Below are 14,634 nucleotides of genomic sequence, written 5' to 3' on the forward strand. Positions count from 1 at the left end.
GTTTTGCTGTCAGAACGAAGATATTTTGGGCCAGTGTTTCTTGTTTATCAGTGCATGTCGCAGCTTACACGACATATGTGACATATGTGACATAGAGAGAGAGAGAGGCTGAACGTCATATCAAATATTTCAAGTGATGAATAGAGTTCCAGAATTGCGATAGAACGACAGACTATGCCTAGTGAACAGAATGCTAAAAACACCCCCAACAATACCGTCTATAACAACAGCACCCACAGAAAAACCAAAACATTCTACACTCTCCTATTCTTACCAAGCGGAATGCTGCACTGTCCATCCGTTGCAGGATCATACTCGACGTCCTTTCTTTGGCCCGAACGGACTGGCAAGAGTGTTGGATTCGCCTCCTTCAGCGCCTCGGGTTCCGCAACCTCAATCTCAATATCACTATCCTGACCCTCATCAAGGCCCGCCTCACGCCTCCGTCTTTGCCTCTCCAGCCACTCCTCGTCGCCTTCGTCGTCGCTGTCGCCGCCGGGAGCAACGGTATATTGACCGTCGGCATTGTCCTGGTCCTTGATGAAGCTATCAATGATCCAGTACTGTACTGCGTTCATGATCAAGGGGAAGATGAACATGACAAATGTGATTTGCAGCGCCATGTTGCCTTCGGTCCAGCGGAGAGCCCAGTCGCCAACCCATGCGATCCAGGGGAGGAAAGTGAAGATGGCGAGGACGCAGAGTTTCATGCCGATGAGGCCGAGGAAGTAGATGAGTGATTGTTTAAGCCACCAGGTTGCGCGGGGCGGGTGACCGTAGTTGCCACTGCGAATGGATTCTGGGGGGTTGGCGAGTGACGTGAGGGCAAAGCCACGATGTAGGAGTTTGAGGAGGAGGACAAGGATGGGAATTCCGATAGTGGTCTAGAGTCTTCAGCATTGATTCTGTTATCTTGCCGGATAAGCCACTTACGTCGATGGCAAGATTGAGCAGGTAGAACGAGCAGGGGTTTGGTTGATCGCCCTTTTGGTCTGCTGCCGTTGCAGCGACTTTGGTCGCGACATCAAAGGAGCCGGACGACAGCATGGACATGAGGATGTTTGCCAGATGCAACAAGACTGAACCAAAGACCTGCTTCGACACGTCGAAGAACCAGATCTTGACTGGCCGCCTCGGCGACTCCCTCATGCGCTTGATAGCGAGCGAGGAGACGGCAAGCAGACCCAGTGCACCCTGAACCAAGAGAGCAAAGTTCCCAAGCAAGTTGCACTCGCCACCGCCCTCTTCATCGTCCATGGGGCTGGTCTGGGTGTGGGTTATCTTCTCAGCTTCGGCAGAGGGTAGCACGGGTGTGTCATTCGCATTCACCGTCTCGTCTGGAGCCATGGGAGACGGCTTGGTAGGCGCCGGTGCTGGCTCGGCCTTGACGCCCTCAATGCCCATGAGTTCGGTTTCGAAGACTAGTGACAGTGTTAGACCTACTTTCATGCCCCCGGGGGCATCCATAACCTACTTAGCGTTGAGCCCGGGGGGATTTTGCCATTCTGGCTGTTGCCATATGCCATCTTTGGCGGTATCGTCAACTTTCGCGCCTCCCCTATACACATGCCCAACAAACCAAGCTCCCATCCTAGAATGACCTGGCGATTGCCTATGACGAATATGAACGGCCGCCCGCTATCATAACTCGAGTCGAACACGCTGCCGTCGCTCTGCAGTGTGCCCTTGTACATGACCGACAGGGCATCGCCATTCTTGGATTTGCGTGTACACTCAACAGGCCGAGTGACTTCGATGCCGAGTTCCTGTGCAAATGATAACGAGGGGAGCAGCGCCAGCGAGAGCGCCTGGAGTGTGGTGAGTGGCCGCATGGCGGCGGAGCGGCGAGGTGCTGTCGCGGACGAAGGCGGTGGTCTTTTGTATCCAGGGTCAGGAAACGTCGCGTACAGTATCTACGTGAGCCCCAGTGAGGCCTAGGAGCCCGATGTGGAGTTTCGGCCGCTCTCAAAAGACCGGCCCACCGATAGGTGGTAGAAAACGAGGCGCAGGCGGGGAGCAGGAGCTTAGGAAGTTAGGAGGCTACTTCGGCTGGTTCACGGAGAAAGCCGAGAAACCCAGACTGATTCATGCACGATTTCGGACGATGTGCACGGGGATAGGTAAACGGGGAACTTGGCTGCCGAAGTTGAGTGTGTAAAGGGCGCTTGTGCTTGGATCTTTGAGCCTCCCAGCCAGAGTCTGGAGTCCTGACGTTGACGTGATGCAAAAGAGGAGAGGCATCCATGACGGATACGGAACCTTGACCACGTGAAGCCACCACGCCCGCCAAGGCCGTACCCCAGACGCATGCACTACATACTACTACTCTAGGTACTACTAGAGTAGTACACAACATCTTTGACCGCTAAATTATTCAGGCCCTAAATGCGTCATGCACCACAATGTCAGATGTCATGCTACCATGAGCAAGATCAGATGGAGCTAAACCAGACCTGGCAGATGCATCCATCCGTTCCGGTCCTGATCAAAGGGAGTGCACTCTATCTACATGTATTTCCATGTCTTGATACAACGCCGCTTAGGCAACCATGTACGCACCACAAAAGAAAAGAGGAAGAAGATCATTTCAGAAAAATGAACAAAAATACTATGGCTTGCGATGCTCTCTTATGCTACTCGAGATTCTCTGGTCTCTTCACTGGACTTGCTCTTGCAGAGCCATCTCCTCCAGGCGGTCCAATGATGCTAGATCCAAGTTGTAGACTGGACCTCACACCCACAACCCCTCGGCTTGGAGCATGCGCTACCGAGCCTCTCCTGTCCCTGTGATCGGGATCCGCCATTCTTACTGGCGCATACGTCTCTTGGTTCTGAAGATGCGCCTCCATGAGTGCCTCCTGTCTCATCTTCTTGATCTTCATATAGTTGTAGGCAGCAATACTGCCAATCGTGACGACGAGTCCAGTCAAGTTGATGGGGGTAAGTGGATCCTTGAATACGAGGTTTGCCGTTCCAATCGTAACGACTTCCTTGAAGATGCCGCAAATGCTAAGGGTAACGACCGAAGTGCGCTTCAGCAGAGCAAATTCGGACGAAGTCATGAGGAAGGCGAGGACACCAGGGAACAGGAGAATGCCAAGACCGAGTCCAGTGCCTTTGGTTTCAAACAAGTGTGTCAAGCCTTCTCCCACGGCGGAGAAGCCTTCGACGGGTATCGCGAGAATGAAAATGCTGGTAAACATGACGGGCGCCAAGAAGAAGATGGAGGAGAAGGGGTTTGCGGTTGCGGGGTTGCGCAGGAGGAGGATTTGAGTCAGAGACCAGCGGAATCCGGAGGAGCAGGCTGATACCATGACGAGGATGAAGCCCAGGGCGTGGAAGGCTGCTTCGCCAGCGACCATCATGACTACACCGGCGGTCATGACGAGGATGATGAACACCAGTCGCCACGAGGGTTGTTCTAGGCGAAAGAGGAATGCGAAGATGAGGACAAAGCCGAGTGCAGATGATTTGCACATTGCTGCTCGGGTTAGCCTTGGCTGAATGCTAGAGTTCTTGAAATAGCGTGCACATACTGAAAAAGGTCAACGAGATGAACTTCAAACTCGTATTGCCCAACCCAATGTCCATGCCTGTGGCGGCACCACACGGCCCTAATCTGCTAAAATAAAACCACTTGGTCATGAGCGGCTTGCTTGGGTCTACTGGCTCTGCACGCACTCCGGTCGCGTGAGGGTTGAGGGAGTCGTGGCGGGGACGCAGGGAGGGGACGAGAAAGAGGACGAGTGATGCAAGTGAGAATTGGACGACCATGTGCAGACATGTGGTGAAAAGAGGGAAAGGAAAGATGTTGGCCGTTTCGCCGTCGCCCTTTTCTTCCTTGAACATCCATTTGTTGTAGACGGATATGGATATGGAGAAAAGGTACCTGCAAGCTGTCAACTGTCCTGTTCCGACCTATCCTGTTCCACGCCCAATGGGACGAAAAGAGAGCGATTGGGGAAAAAGGGTGCTTACCAGAGTGCAATGAGAACTCCGTTCATGGTCATTGACCGGAGGAGATTTTGGTCAGCCAGCTTCTTCTCCTCTTTCGTGTAGTTGTTCTCCCCTGGCACAATGCGCTGATCGAGCAGGGTGTTCCTGCGCTTTCTCCGCCGTCGCCGCCGGCGGTCTCTCTTGGTGAGGCCAGTCTCCTCGTCATCTTCGAGGCCGTCGGCGCTCATGTCGTCGAGTTCGAAATCGGTGCTGTCACTGCGCGAGTCGGAGTCGGAGCGCTCTGGGCCGGAGTACAGGTCTTCGCCCTCCTCGGATATGTGGTCGCTCGGCCGGTTTCTCCTGTGTCTCTTTGGGACTGGGGCTTTGAAAGCCGGAAGGATGGCGCTGGCGATGGAGGAGGAACGTCGTCGAGCAGCGGCGGCTTGGTCATCGGGCATAGTCGGTGTGGGTGGGTGGATGAGGCTCGCGATGTTGGTAGGGGGGGCAGCAGCCACTCGGGGGGCGTCTTCCGAGTCTACTTCAGAGAGCGAGCTGTTGGAGGGGAGAGAGGGCAGGGTACGCAGGGGAAAGTCATTGCCTGGGCTCAACAGTGGGCCCTGAGTTGTCGCCGTGTCCTGGAGCTCCAGCCAGCGTGAAATGGCACTTGAACTCTCCGTCATGTCGATGCCAGCGGCGTGGGCACTGGGCAAGTGCACCTGATCGGGCTCTAGCTCGGCTTGGCTGCGAGTGGACGAGTTGGAGAGGCGGTCGGTCGGTCGTTAGGGCATCTTCCGAGGCTGGTGCCGAGGAGGTGAGGAGTCAGCCACAGTCAGGACAGAGAGAGAGAGAAGTGTGTGTGTGTGTGTGTGTGTGTGTGCTATGTGTACTATGTAGCGTAGCGGGGAGATGTACAAGCAACAACAAAAAAGACGTCCGACGGTGCTGAAGGCTGTTGCTCTGCTACTCAAACCCACGTCCTCGTTGAGACAGGACGCGTGCACATGGTATCAATGGCGCAGTACTCTAGAGTAGTCGGTACCGTACCTTGCCGTCCTGTGTGCATACGTAGTAGAGTAGGTACATGATGCATATCACACCTAGTACTGTACATACAGACATGGTACCGTGCCTAGCCCGCAAAGGCCCGGCTTCTCCTATTATCCGCCCTCACGACAAACATAGCCTTCTGTGACAACGGATAGGGTTACGCCAGGGCTCCGTGCAAGGGCGCGCGGCCGTGGCTGGTAACCTTATTCCTTACCAAACAGGCCGCTCGTACAAGGACCAATCATGCTCGCGTGCCACATCTGGACAGGGATTCCCTCCACACGCCGGGCAAGCGGGGAAATTGGCCCGTCCGCCCTCTCTCACCTCTCACTTGCTTTTCCCCCTTTGTTCTCCTCTGTCTCTGCATGGCTAGACGACTTTGGGACGAACACGTTTGTCATGTACATACATACCGTATTCCCCAATGTTTACACCCTCCCCAATCTAACAAGACAACTATACACTATGCAAAGATACGACCGTCTCACCAGCAATCACTAGAGGATATTCCTCATGGTCCAACACCAACACAGTAAGCGTAAACCAAATCATCCCAACGCCCCGTCCATGCAGGATCCAAATGCATAATACAATACCGCCTTTCCAGCCCTGCCTGCCTACACCGCTGGAGGAGGAGGAGGAGGCGGCGGCGGCGGCATGGGTGCAGAGGGTAACTGCTCAATCTGTCGAATGAGGAAGCTCTTCTCGTCGATGAATTGCTCATCCTCCGTCCTATCTTCGAGGAATGAGGGGAGGAAGCGTAGCAGCTTTTCGCGATTACTAATCAGTATGCGTTGTACTGCCACCGATTTATTTGGGTTCGCAACGAAGACCTGGGTACTTGGATGAGCATCCGCCTTTGATTGCCATGAAATCGTGTACTACTGACCTTGAAGACGTGGAAGCCCTCGTAGTTGATCATCTTCCTGTCATCCCGCAACAGTTTCATGATGATCTTGAGATGCTCTCCAGAGTCCACATATTGTGTCATGACATTGTAGTTGGCCCGATCCAGAAGAATCTCACCCAGAAGCTTGATCGACTGCCGTTTCGTCACATAGCTCTCTGACCCTACCAGCATGGTGTTGTATTTCGTAAAGAATGCGTCAAAGTTGGTCTGCAAAAAAGTAGCCACCAGTGGCTTGTGTTTGGTAAGAATTTCCTGCCTCGATTAGCACAGCATCCATGATCGATCCAGATCGTCCTACGGTACCTACCCTAAAAGTATTGAACGCATCTGCGCTCACTTCAAACGCGCCCTTGTCTATCCACCCAAAGAACTTCCAGAACACTCCGTTTCCAGACGAGGGGAGGTCGGGATTCACATTCGCCAAATCGACCGACTTTCCATCCTCCAGTGGCTCATCGTACAAAAGCAACGCTGCAATGGCATCGTATTTCAGTGCTTCCCGCAGTATGCCGCCACATGGCATTGCGCTTTCCCGTCGATCGTATCCTCGACACAATGCAATGATGATGTCTGGCCGGTATTGCACAACATGCTGCAGAACTTGGGGCTCTGGTTGACCCGCGGGCTTGTACCGAAAGGCAGTCGAGAAAATTACTTGCGTGTCCTTTCGCGACTCGAACGGAAGTTTATGTATATTCAAAGCCAAAGCATAGAGCAAGTCTTCGTTGAGGATATTCGTAAGGAGTTGGAACACCGCCTCTGGGTTGACTTCTGTGTCTTTTGGGAGTTAGCATTATCTGCGCAGACCTCACTTGTTGTGAAACTATACAGGTCATACAAAGTGGACATGAGGCGCTCGAGACGTACCAGGAGTGCCTTGTAGCCGGACTTTCATCTGTTGCAAGTCCAGCGCAAGTCCCTCCTCCAGCTACTGTGGTCAGCAAAGCAATCAGCATTCCCGCTGGCAAAAGATCAGCCGAACCTTGGGATTGGCCTTGTCTTCCTGGCTCAAGCGCAGGACCAGCTCTTTGATTGATCGCGTGAGCTCGAGGTTGCTCTTCTGCTTATTGCGAAAGAGGAAAGCCATGTTGAGTTGGAGAGGAAAGCCTCCGGGGCGCGCTTCAAGGTGGGGTGTCGGCGTGGGTGCGAAAGGCTGTGACTTGCAGCCGGAACCGAGAAGCTGCTATCTGAGCGGCGACGACATGCAGGCAGTTATGGTTGGGTTGTGATATTGATTCGACAGCGGGGGAATTGTATGCAAGGATGTGAGGCGCGCTGTTGTCCTGCGTGATGCGGCCGCTCGTGAATGGTGGACGATGAACCCTGCTTAGCGTGCCTGGCTGCCCGCGGGAGTCTTTGCCTTGTGTACACTCCTAGCTCCTACTCATGCGCTCGGGTAGTTTGAGTATCATGTGATCTGCCACTGCCACATGCTGGCTATTTTGATGACACAACACAAGTAACGTGATCCTCAAACTAGCCGAGATAACTAGTACCATCTCTCCCAACTGCGAGTCATGCATGATTCGACTACATTCCGTCTTTTTAACATTCATGTAGATTCACAGGAATCAGACCTAATAGTAACTACCTGCAATATTTACTGTATGTATCACATTATATAGTACGATCTACCTTGAAAGCTTTCCTTCCCCAGCGACTGTTATTAGACATGCTCGACATTTACATGTACCACTAGTTTCAACTCTTTTCAACCCTTAACGCCATTTGATCGGGTCATACTGTGCATGTTCGGTGGCATCATAGTACGAAGTAGGAGTGCTCAAGTGCCTGTTGTGGTGAGTATAGTCGGCCCGTAGCAGTCACATCTTTGTCACACCTTTGAAGCAGAAAGTCTCGCACCGCTCTCATATTTGACCAGGCCTCCCACCAGATCTTGCTCGGTTGCAGACAGCTGTGGGAGTAGCTTGGACCAGTCCTGCGGAGGATACTCGTAGAATTGTACTTTGCCCCAATCTGGAAGCTTGGCTGCTTCCTGGTGCATATTAGTATCTTCGTCGAAAATGAAAAATCCGAAAACATACCGGCCAAACATCTAGATTCGGCGTGCCGAGCTTTTTGAATATACTTTGAATCAGCGCCAGGTCGCTACCAAGTTCCCCAGAGTCAAACAATGTCTGATGAGCCGGGTCCAGGACTTCGGCAACCGTGCAACCGGCAGCCCACAGGTCAAGGCTGCATCCATACTGTTTGTTGCCGAACAAAAGCTCCGGTGGCCTGTAGCATGTTGTACCAACATCGGTAATCTTTTTGTCAGCTGGTTCTGAGCCCACGGTATTGGTTGCCCATGATATACCAAAATCGGAGAGATAGGCTGGCCCATCCATGGACTTTAGAAGGATATTAGAAGGCTTGATGTCGCGATGGATGATGCCTTGGCTGTGAATATAGCTGAGGCCAGAAAGCATATCTTTCAGGTATTTTTTGCCTTGGACTTTCGATACCTTTTTGTCCTGTAGCAATTCGCCCAGCTCGTAACGCATGTATGGGAAGACAAGCACAAATTGACTGCCGTTTTCACGGAAAGAGTCTAGAAGTGGGATCACATGGTCAGAAGCCGCAAGCTTGAGTATGATGGCTTCGCGTCTGGAGTCATGTGGTGGTTCCATTACAGAGGGTGTGGTTAGTTTGAGGGCGACGACTTTGGTTTTAGACGGTGTGTCTGCAGGAAAGTAGCTATTGTCTTCTAGAGCAGGGGCTTTGTAGATGACTGAGAAGAGACCTTCGCGGTGATAAAGAGCATTTTGGTATTTCCCAATAGTTCTGCCACCAGGTGTTGGGACATACTCATCGTCCTATGATTGATCAGTATGCATCCAAGGTAGACTCCAACATGCGGTTACCTCTGGTGAGGGCAGTTCAAGTGACCTTTGTGGCACACCTGCTATCTGGAGCCCACATAGGCGTTCGTAGTCTGCCTACTTTACGTCAACCAGTTGTCGGAATTTCTCGTTCGGCTGATCATACTTCTGATTGCGCCTCATCATAGATGCTGGCTTCTGCGGTGGTTGCCTTACGACGAGCATCTCCTGCTGAAAGGGTTGCATCTGACCCTTGCAGAGCGGCTGTTCTGTAACGCTATTAGAAACAGGGTTTCCTGTATAATCAAGATATCATGATGGTGAGCTCGTCATGGAGCGGATAAGCTGGGCTCTCCTGGGGGACCCTCTCGTGGCCCACAATGATTGGGTGATGGAACTTCAGAGTCGAGAACGAGGGGAGTCCCAGAGGTAACTAGCTGTGCTGGAGATGACTTGCATTTTGGAGACGGCTGTCAGACGAGCGGCAAAGCCCAAACTCGAGCGCCAGTCGGAGGGAGCCATGGGGCGGGCTAGCAGCTACGGTAGAGATGCAGACAAAAACCAAGGCAGACACAAGGTGAGGGATGCTGGTGTTGTGATGGCGAGCTGGCGAAAAATTCGCAAGGATGGTGTAGGCAGGTTCCCACCTGATGGCCTCGCCGTCTTGTCACTTGGGCAGCGACCCTCTGTGTAGGTAGGGTGGTAGCCCAATAGGCCGCATTAGGGACGAGGACGAGTCTGTGCAGTGCACTGTGCAGTGTGCACCGACGTGCCTTTGGCTTCGAGGATGCATCTACCGAATGGTAATGTATATGGATTGTGTTCGTTGGGTGGATGCTACGTGTACCTGTACATAAACTATACCGGTACTAGATGGTGATGGCACGGTAGCATAGCTATATTGTACCACCGTACAAAGCTTATCATCATAGCAACTATACTAGGCACATGACAAGTCCGTTTGTCTGCCAACTTGGGTTTACGGTGGTACGTCAGATCCGCGACGTCCTCGGCCTAAACCCAATCCGCGCGCGGCCCCAAGCCACGGACTGACAGCGCAGTTGTGAGGTGTGACAAGCTCCACGACACTTTGACAAGTTCCTGAAGCCGGCTGCTGTCGTCGCATGTAAAAGACGCCCAAACCTCGACCCAGTGGCTGTGCGCCCGTCCACCCCACAATCTGCATCATGGAGCTGCAACGCAAAGAATACCCGGCCCTGCTGGTGAGCCATCCGCATGCCCTCCCTCCTTCCCTCGGCCTTCCGCTCATGGTGTGTACAGACAACGCTCACCCCCGCCCAAGCCGTGAACGTCCTCAACGACCGCGTGCGGCACGTGAGCCAATTGAACGTCCAGATCGCCGACTGGCTGCAGGTACGTCAACTGTCTACCCGTCAACAAGACATGGCCTCGGCCTTCTGACGGTTGCGCAGGACCGGCGTCGCGTCGAGGAGCAGTACGCCCAGGCGCTGCGCAAGCTTGCCAGCAGACACCCCCCGGATGAGTCGTCGGATCTTGGGTACGATAGAGCAAATAGAGCAAATACGCCCGTGACGGCCGCGCATGGACTGACGGCCCGCTAGCATCTTTTCCACGCCATGGAACAAAATCGTGAGCGCAACCGAGGCGGTGGCCCAGTCGCACCAGCACCTGGCCAACAAGATCGAGGCCGATGTCGAACGCCCGCTGCGCGACTTTGCCACGACCAACCGCGAAGTGCAAGCCATGGCCAACGTCTCGGGCAACCTGGCCGCAATCGCAAAGGACATTGACGTGGCGCAGAAGAAGGTGGCCAAATTGAGAGACAAGGGCGCAAAGGCCAAGGCATCGGCTGTGGGCGAGGCCGTCCAAGACGTCGAGAAGGCGGAGCTGGCATGGGATTCGCAAGCGCCCTACGTCTTCGAACAATTGCAGGCCATTGACGAAACCCGGCTGAATCATCTCCGCGACGTGCTCACGCAATTCCAGACCCACGAAGTCGATCAAGTGGAGCGCAGTCAGGCGACTGCCGCAGAAACCCTGAACACTCTGCTGAACCTCGAGACAGCGGATGAGATACAGACATGGGCACTGAGGATGCGGAGTGGGGAGCTACCACAGCCTTCGCGCAAGCTCAGCAATGCGGCCACTCCTTCGAGAAGCCTTGCGCCGCCTTCAGCCGCACCTGCGCCAACTACAGCCGACGACGACAGAAGCCAAAAGAGTGGCTCCGGTACGTGGACTCGATGATTTCAGTACACCTCTTCTAACGCGCTTAGTACAAGAGAAGCATAGCTCGAACCCTCTCAAGCGATTTGGAACGGTACTTGGCCGACGACGACAAAACGCCCAACCGTATGGCCGAGCATCTTCGCCTGAGCGAAAATCATCCTCCAACCTGGGATCAGCATTTAGCGGTTTTGGAAAAGGCAAGTCGAAAGATCGGGAGGCCCTTGGTGCCTCCCCAGAGCGAGAGACGCGGCCAATGTCACCTCTGAGACGGCTATCTCAAACAGCTAGATCGTCTGACAGAGCAGATTCCCCTAGCCATTCACGGCTACCCAGTGCAGATTTGCCAAACGGGACCATAATGGAGTCTCCACTGGAAACAGATAGACCTAGCACAACAAATGGCACGCCCGCTGTGCAAGAGTCAATACCCGAGCTCAGAGAACCACTTTCACCTCCGGCCATCGCAGAGCCAAAACCTGAAGTAAGCCGCATCGTGTTATGTTACTGGACATAGCTAATGTGACACAGCCTGAGAAGGATGCCGACGGCTTCACGGTACCGCCGTCTGCTGTAGATGCTATCACCGAGGCCGAGAGGGAAGCAGGATTGTAAGCAGTCCACCAATGGCCTAATATAAACACCTTCAGCTAACGGTGAAACAGGGCGCAAGCTGAAAGCAACTCAGCACCACAGTTCAAACTCGATATCCGGAATGCTCCGATACAAGAAGAGGATGATGATGCAGACGCAGCTACGGCGAACCTGGTAAACACTCTTCGTGCAGTATGATGACCACCCCGCCTGATTGCAAACTCGAGTACTAATGGGCGAATAGCAAGCCGCTCAACCAAAGCGATCGAGCACTTTACGTGGCCGTCGAGATGTTCGCAATACGATCTTCGTGCCAAACCCCGCCACACCTGAGCTTCAAAGTATAGGCGAGCTGCCTCCACCCGTGCCGTCCGCTGGGTCTGGTCCTACCTCTGTCCCGACTTCGGCAACATTTTCTACCCCTGCTATTCCTCCTCAGCCCACTTCTCCAGCATTCAAGCCTCCCCACCGCTCGCTGTTGTCTGATGATCACGCAGCATCGGACACGCAATCCATTCGGTCCGGACGATCATTGAGCAGCGCTGCTAGCACCACTATCAGACATCCAGATCTGCATGAACCGGGGCTAAGTGCGTCATTGGTAGAAACCGTCAGTGCGTGGTTTGAGCATGGCAATGTGACGAAAGCCATGGTCATCGGCCAGGTCGCGCTCGCGTTTAATCCAGTCGACATTTCTGCAGGGCCATTTGGCACAGAGAATATCAGATTAGAGAATTTTCCCGTTCTCGAAAAGGTTGCGCCTAACCCAGCTTTTATTGAGCAGTCCAGCGATAGCCCTGGTAATTACACTGTCGATCTGTCGAAAATCACAAAGACATCTGTCGCGTTCCACTACCAATTGCACATTGAAGATAGCAACATTACCACGCTTCCCCCCATTATTCTCTCTCCAGCCTGGAGATCGGAGCCTACGCAAATATCAGCCATCCTCAACTACTCTCTCAACCCGAAATTCAATCTCGGCGACGCCACCAGTATGACTGTCCGTGGTCTTGTGCTTTTGATTCGTCTAGAGCCTGGTTCGAAAGCCCTATCCGCTCAATCCAAGCCAGCAGGTACATTCTCCCGAGAGAAGAGCCTCATCTACTGGCGTTTAGGCGACGTGACCTTTTCCAAGGACTCGGTCGCGCAAACCATTCGCGTCCGATTCTTCACCGAAGGCGAAGGCAAGCCTGGAAATGTAGAGGCGCGATGGGAGATTAGCGATGAACAGTCGCTCACTCTTGGTAGTGGCCTTGGTGTCAGCATGAGTGCGGCGACGAGTGAAGCGAAGCAGGATGGTGAGGCGGATCCATTTGCGGATATCGACGAAAATGCGCCGCCGGCTAGTCCGGCGGCAGGGTGGAAGCCTGTGCATACGGTCAAGAAGATTACTAGTGGGACGTATCTGGGTGTGTGAGGCGCGAGAGTCGCTGAGGGGGTAATGCTAAGGTAGGGTAAGGTAGGGATTCAAGGTTGGATATCAAGGCCTGTAGGAGCGAGAGAATCGTGAAGTTGTAATTTAGATCACTTGACTTACTGACTCAACCTGATATTTTTTCTTTTGTAGCTTTCTTGTAGATAAGGATTGCAATTGGATCTATTCTGCTGCTGATATTATATGGCTTGTCATTTTGTTATCATCAGGGCGTTTGTGAGTCGTGAGTCGTGAGTCGTGTTGGGGACTAGGCTAGATCTGTCGTCTAATCTCAATCATCTTGATGCGGCCAATGATGATTGGTATAGTTACCTATGATGAAAGCGAATAGTATTATACTTGAGGACTAAGTTAGTCAGAGCATCATAGATCAAGAAGAAAGATTGTGTATTTACCTATAGAGACTCTCAGAAACGCGCTTCCAACAGATGCCATGTAGCCCTCTCTTCTGAAATCAATCTGTTGGTATACCTTTTTGAGTTAAGTTTAGTGGTAGTCGTGCCACTATTCCATGTCCGCACTCTAGAGAAGTTGGCGATTCAGTTTCGTGTATAGTAGTATCGACAAGGCTCAATACGAACAACGTCCCCCCATCTATTCATGATTTCATATGCGATATTGGCCAACCCAAATCAGACTTGGTGGCCATCGTGAGGCCGCACAACAGCCATCCGAGCCTGGCTTGGTAGCCTCTGTCAGGGTGGGATTGACCATGATACTCCAAGGCAAGGCAACGAGGTCACCCGGTGGTTTGTCGCATCACAAGGATCGGTAGATCTCATCGCTGGACCAGGATAGGACATGTAAGGTACCAGAGGCAGCTAACCTGATTGCGTCGCTTGGAAGTGTCCATCCGCGCCAGCGATTCACTGAGCATTGGCGCGCATCTAGGCCAAAGAACACACGACTCCAGGGCTGAACGTTTATCAGACTTTGGGACGCAAGACGTCGTGGCAGCGGGCTAGACGGGCGCCTACTAAGAAAAGAAAAAAGATTTCGACTAGCTGCGATTGAAGGAGTCGTGATGGTCTGCTGCTTGGCCAAGTCGGGGCCTAGTTTCTAGTTTGGTGCCAAAGACGTTGCAGGCGATGGATGGCCAGGACAATGAAGGAGGGAATTGATGATTCAATGATTCGGACCTTTTGTGTACATGACCATTACCTCCGTTAGTACACAATAGTAGTAAACTCCCACTGCATGTGCAGCATGGCACTATAACGTGGCGGGTTCTGCGCTAGAAGCCTCTTCAGCCTCTGGACCAAGGCGATCCGGGAGGGCAAGGGCTGGGTAAGCTTGACTTCAAGATTCAAAGTGAGGCATCCATGGAATGGTGCGACAAGGGCATTTGATGGCACGAGTCTTGACGATGGTTGGAAAAAAGGCGCGCTAAGCCGGTTGGGCAGCACATGGCAAAGTTGCGCCCCGCCAAGGCAAAGTTACGCTTGTCTCTTTTGAGCATAGCGCACAGTAACTGCGCAGTCACTGGCTTGCTGCTACCATTTCACGCGACACAGTTCGGAAAGGCAGACAGTAGAGTGTACCAAAGAAGAAGCCACATGGATAGGGCGTGATGGGAGGAGATGGGAGGAGAGCGAAATGACGGGGAGTATGGGAGAGGTGTTTCCTTATATGCTGCCGTGTGGATAGGTAGTAGAGTGGTGGACGGTATATTCACCGTC

At 53.0% G+C, this 14,634-nt stretch overlaps 6 protein-coding genes across 6 annotated transcripts; 1 reads left to right on the top strand and 5 right to left on the bottom strand.

The window, feature by feature from the left end:
• Nucleotides 1-254: 254 nt before the first annotated feature.
• On the bottom strand, nucleotides 255-1,832 carry IAQ61_006907 (uncharacterized protein; the record flags this gene model as incomplete). The annotated part of the gene is made up of 3 exons (XM_003845754.1): nucleotides 255-884; nucleotides 934-1,421; nucleotides 1,475-1,832. The coding sequence occupies 3 exons, from the start codon at nucleotides 1,830-1,832 to the stop codon at nucleotides 255-257; spliced, it is 1,476 nt and encodes a 491-aa protein (XP_003845802.1).
• Nucleotides 1,833-2,032: 200 nt separating this feature from the next.
• Nucleotides 2,033-2,470, bottom strand: IAQ61_006908 (uncharacterized protein; the record flags this gene model as incomplete). Its single annotated transcript, XM_066097352.1, has 2 exons — nucleotides 2,033-2,334; nucleotides 2,422-2,470. The coding sequence occupies 2 exons, from the start codon at nucleotides 2,468-2,470 to the stop codon at nucleotides 2,033-2,035; spliced, it is 351 nt and encodes a 116-aa protein (XP_065952829.1).
• Nucleotides 2,471-2,633: 163 nt separating this feature from the next.
• On the bottom strand, nucleotides 2,634-4,616 carry IAQ61_006909 (uncharacterized protein; the record flags this gene model as incomplete). Its single annotated transcript, XM_003845755.1, has 3 exons — nucleotides 2,634-3,481; nucleotides 3,537-3,889; nucleotides 3,979-4,616. 3 exons carry the CDS (start codon nucleotides 4,614-4,616, stop codon nucleotides 2,634-2,636), a joined length of 1,839 nt encoding a protein of 612 aa, XP_003845803.1.
• Nucleotides 4,617-5,600: 984 nt separating this feature from the next.
• On the bottom strand, nucleotides 5,601-6,980 carry IAQ61_006910 (uncharacterized protein; the record flags this gene model as incomplete). Its single annotated transcript, XM_066097353.1, has 5 exons — nucleotides 5,601-5,816; nucleotides 5,873-6,145; nucleotides 6,201-6,670; nucleotides 6,761-6,821; nucleotides 6,876-6,980. 5 exons carry the CDS (start codon nucleotides 6,978-6,980, stop codon nucleotides 5,601-5,603), a joined length of 1,125 nt encoding a protein of 374 aa, XP_065952830.1.
• Nucleotides 6,981-7,654: 674 nt separating this feature from the next.
• IAQ61_006911 (uncharacterized protein) lies at nucleotides 7,655-9,237 on the bottom strand (the record flags this gene model as incomplete). Its single annotated transcript, XM_066097354.1, has 6 exons — nucleotides 7,655-7,684; nucleotides 7,734-7,889; nucleotides 7,939-8,709; nucleotides 8,758-8,832; nucleotides 8,882-8,984; nucleotides 9,173-9,237. The coding sequence occupies 6 exons, from the start codon at nucleotides 9,235-9,237 to the stop codon at nucleotides 7,655-7,657; spliced, it is 1,200 nt and encodes a 399-aa protein (XP_065952831.1).
• A 437-nt stretch (nucleotides 9,238-9,674) lies between these two features.
• IAQ61_006912 (uncharacterized protein) lies at nucleotides 9,675-14,313 on the top strand. Its single transcript, XM_066097355.1, has 10 exons — nucleotides 9,675-9,938; nucleotides 9,997-10,089; nucleotides 10,149-10,234; nucleotides 10,299-10,927; nucleotides 10,974-11,407; nucleotides 11,455-11,534; nucleotides 11,589-11,709; nucleotides 11,762-13,215; nucleotides 13,270-13,294; nucleotides 13,352-14,313. Exons 1-8 carry the CDS (start codon nucleotides 9,903-9,905, stop codon nucleotides 12,935-12,937), a joined length of 2,655 nt encoding a protein of 884 aa, XP_065952832.1. The 5' UTR covers nucleotides 9,675-9,902; the 3' UTR covers nucleotides 12,938-13,215; nucleotides 13,270-13,294; nucleotides 13,352-14,313.
• The last annotated feature ends 321 nt before the right edge of the window (nucleotides 14,314-14,634 follow it).

The sequence above is a fragment of the Plenodomus lingam genome, assembly GCF_022343315.1.
Source record: "Plenodomus lingam strain CAN1 chromosome Unknown contig_26, whole genome shotgun sequence".
NCBI classification, from domain to species: Eukaryota; Fungi; Ascomycota; class Dothideomycetes; order Pleosporales; family Leptosphaeriaceae; genus Plenodomus; species Plenodomus lingam.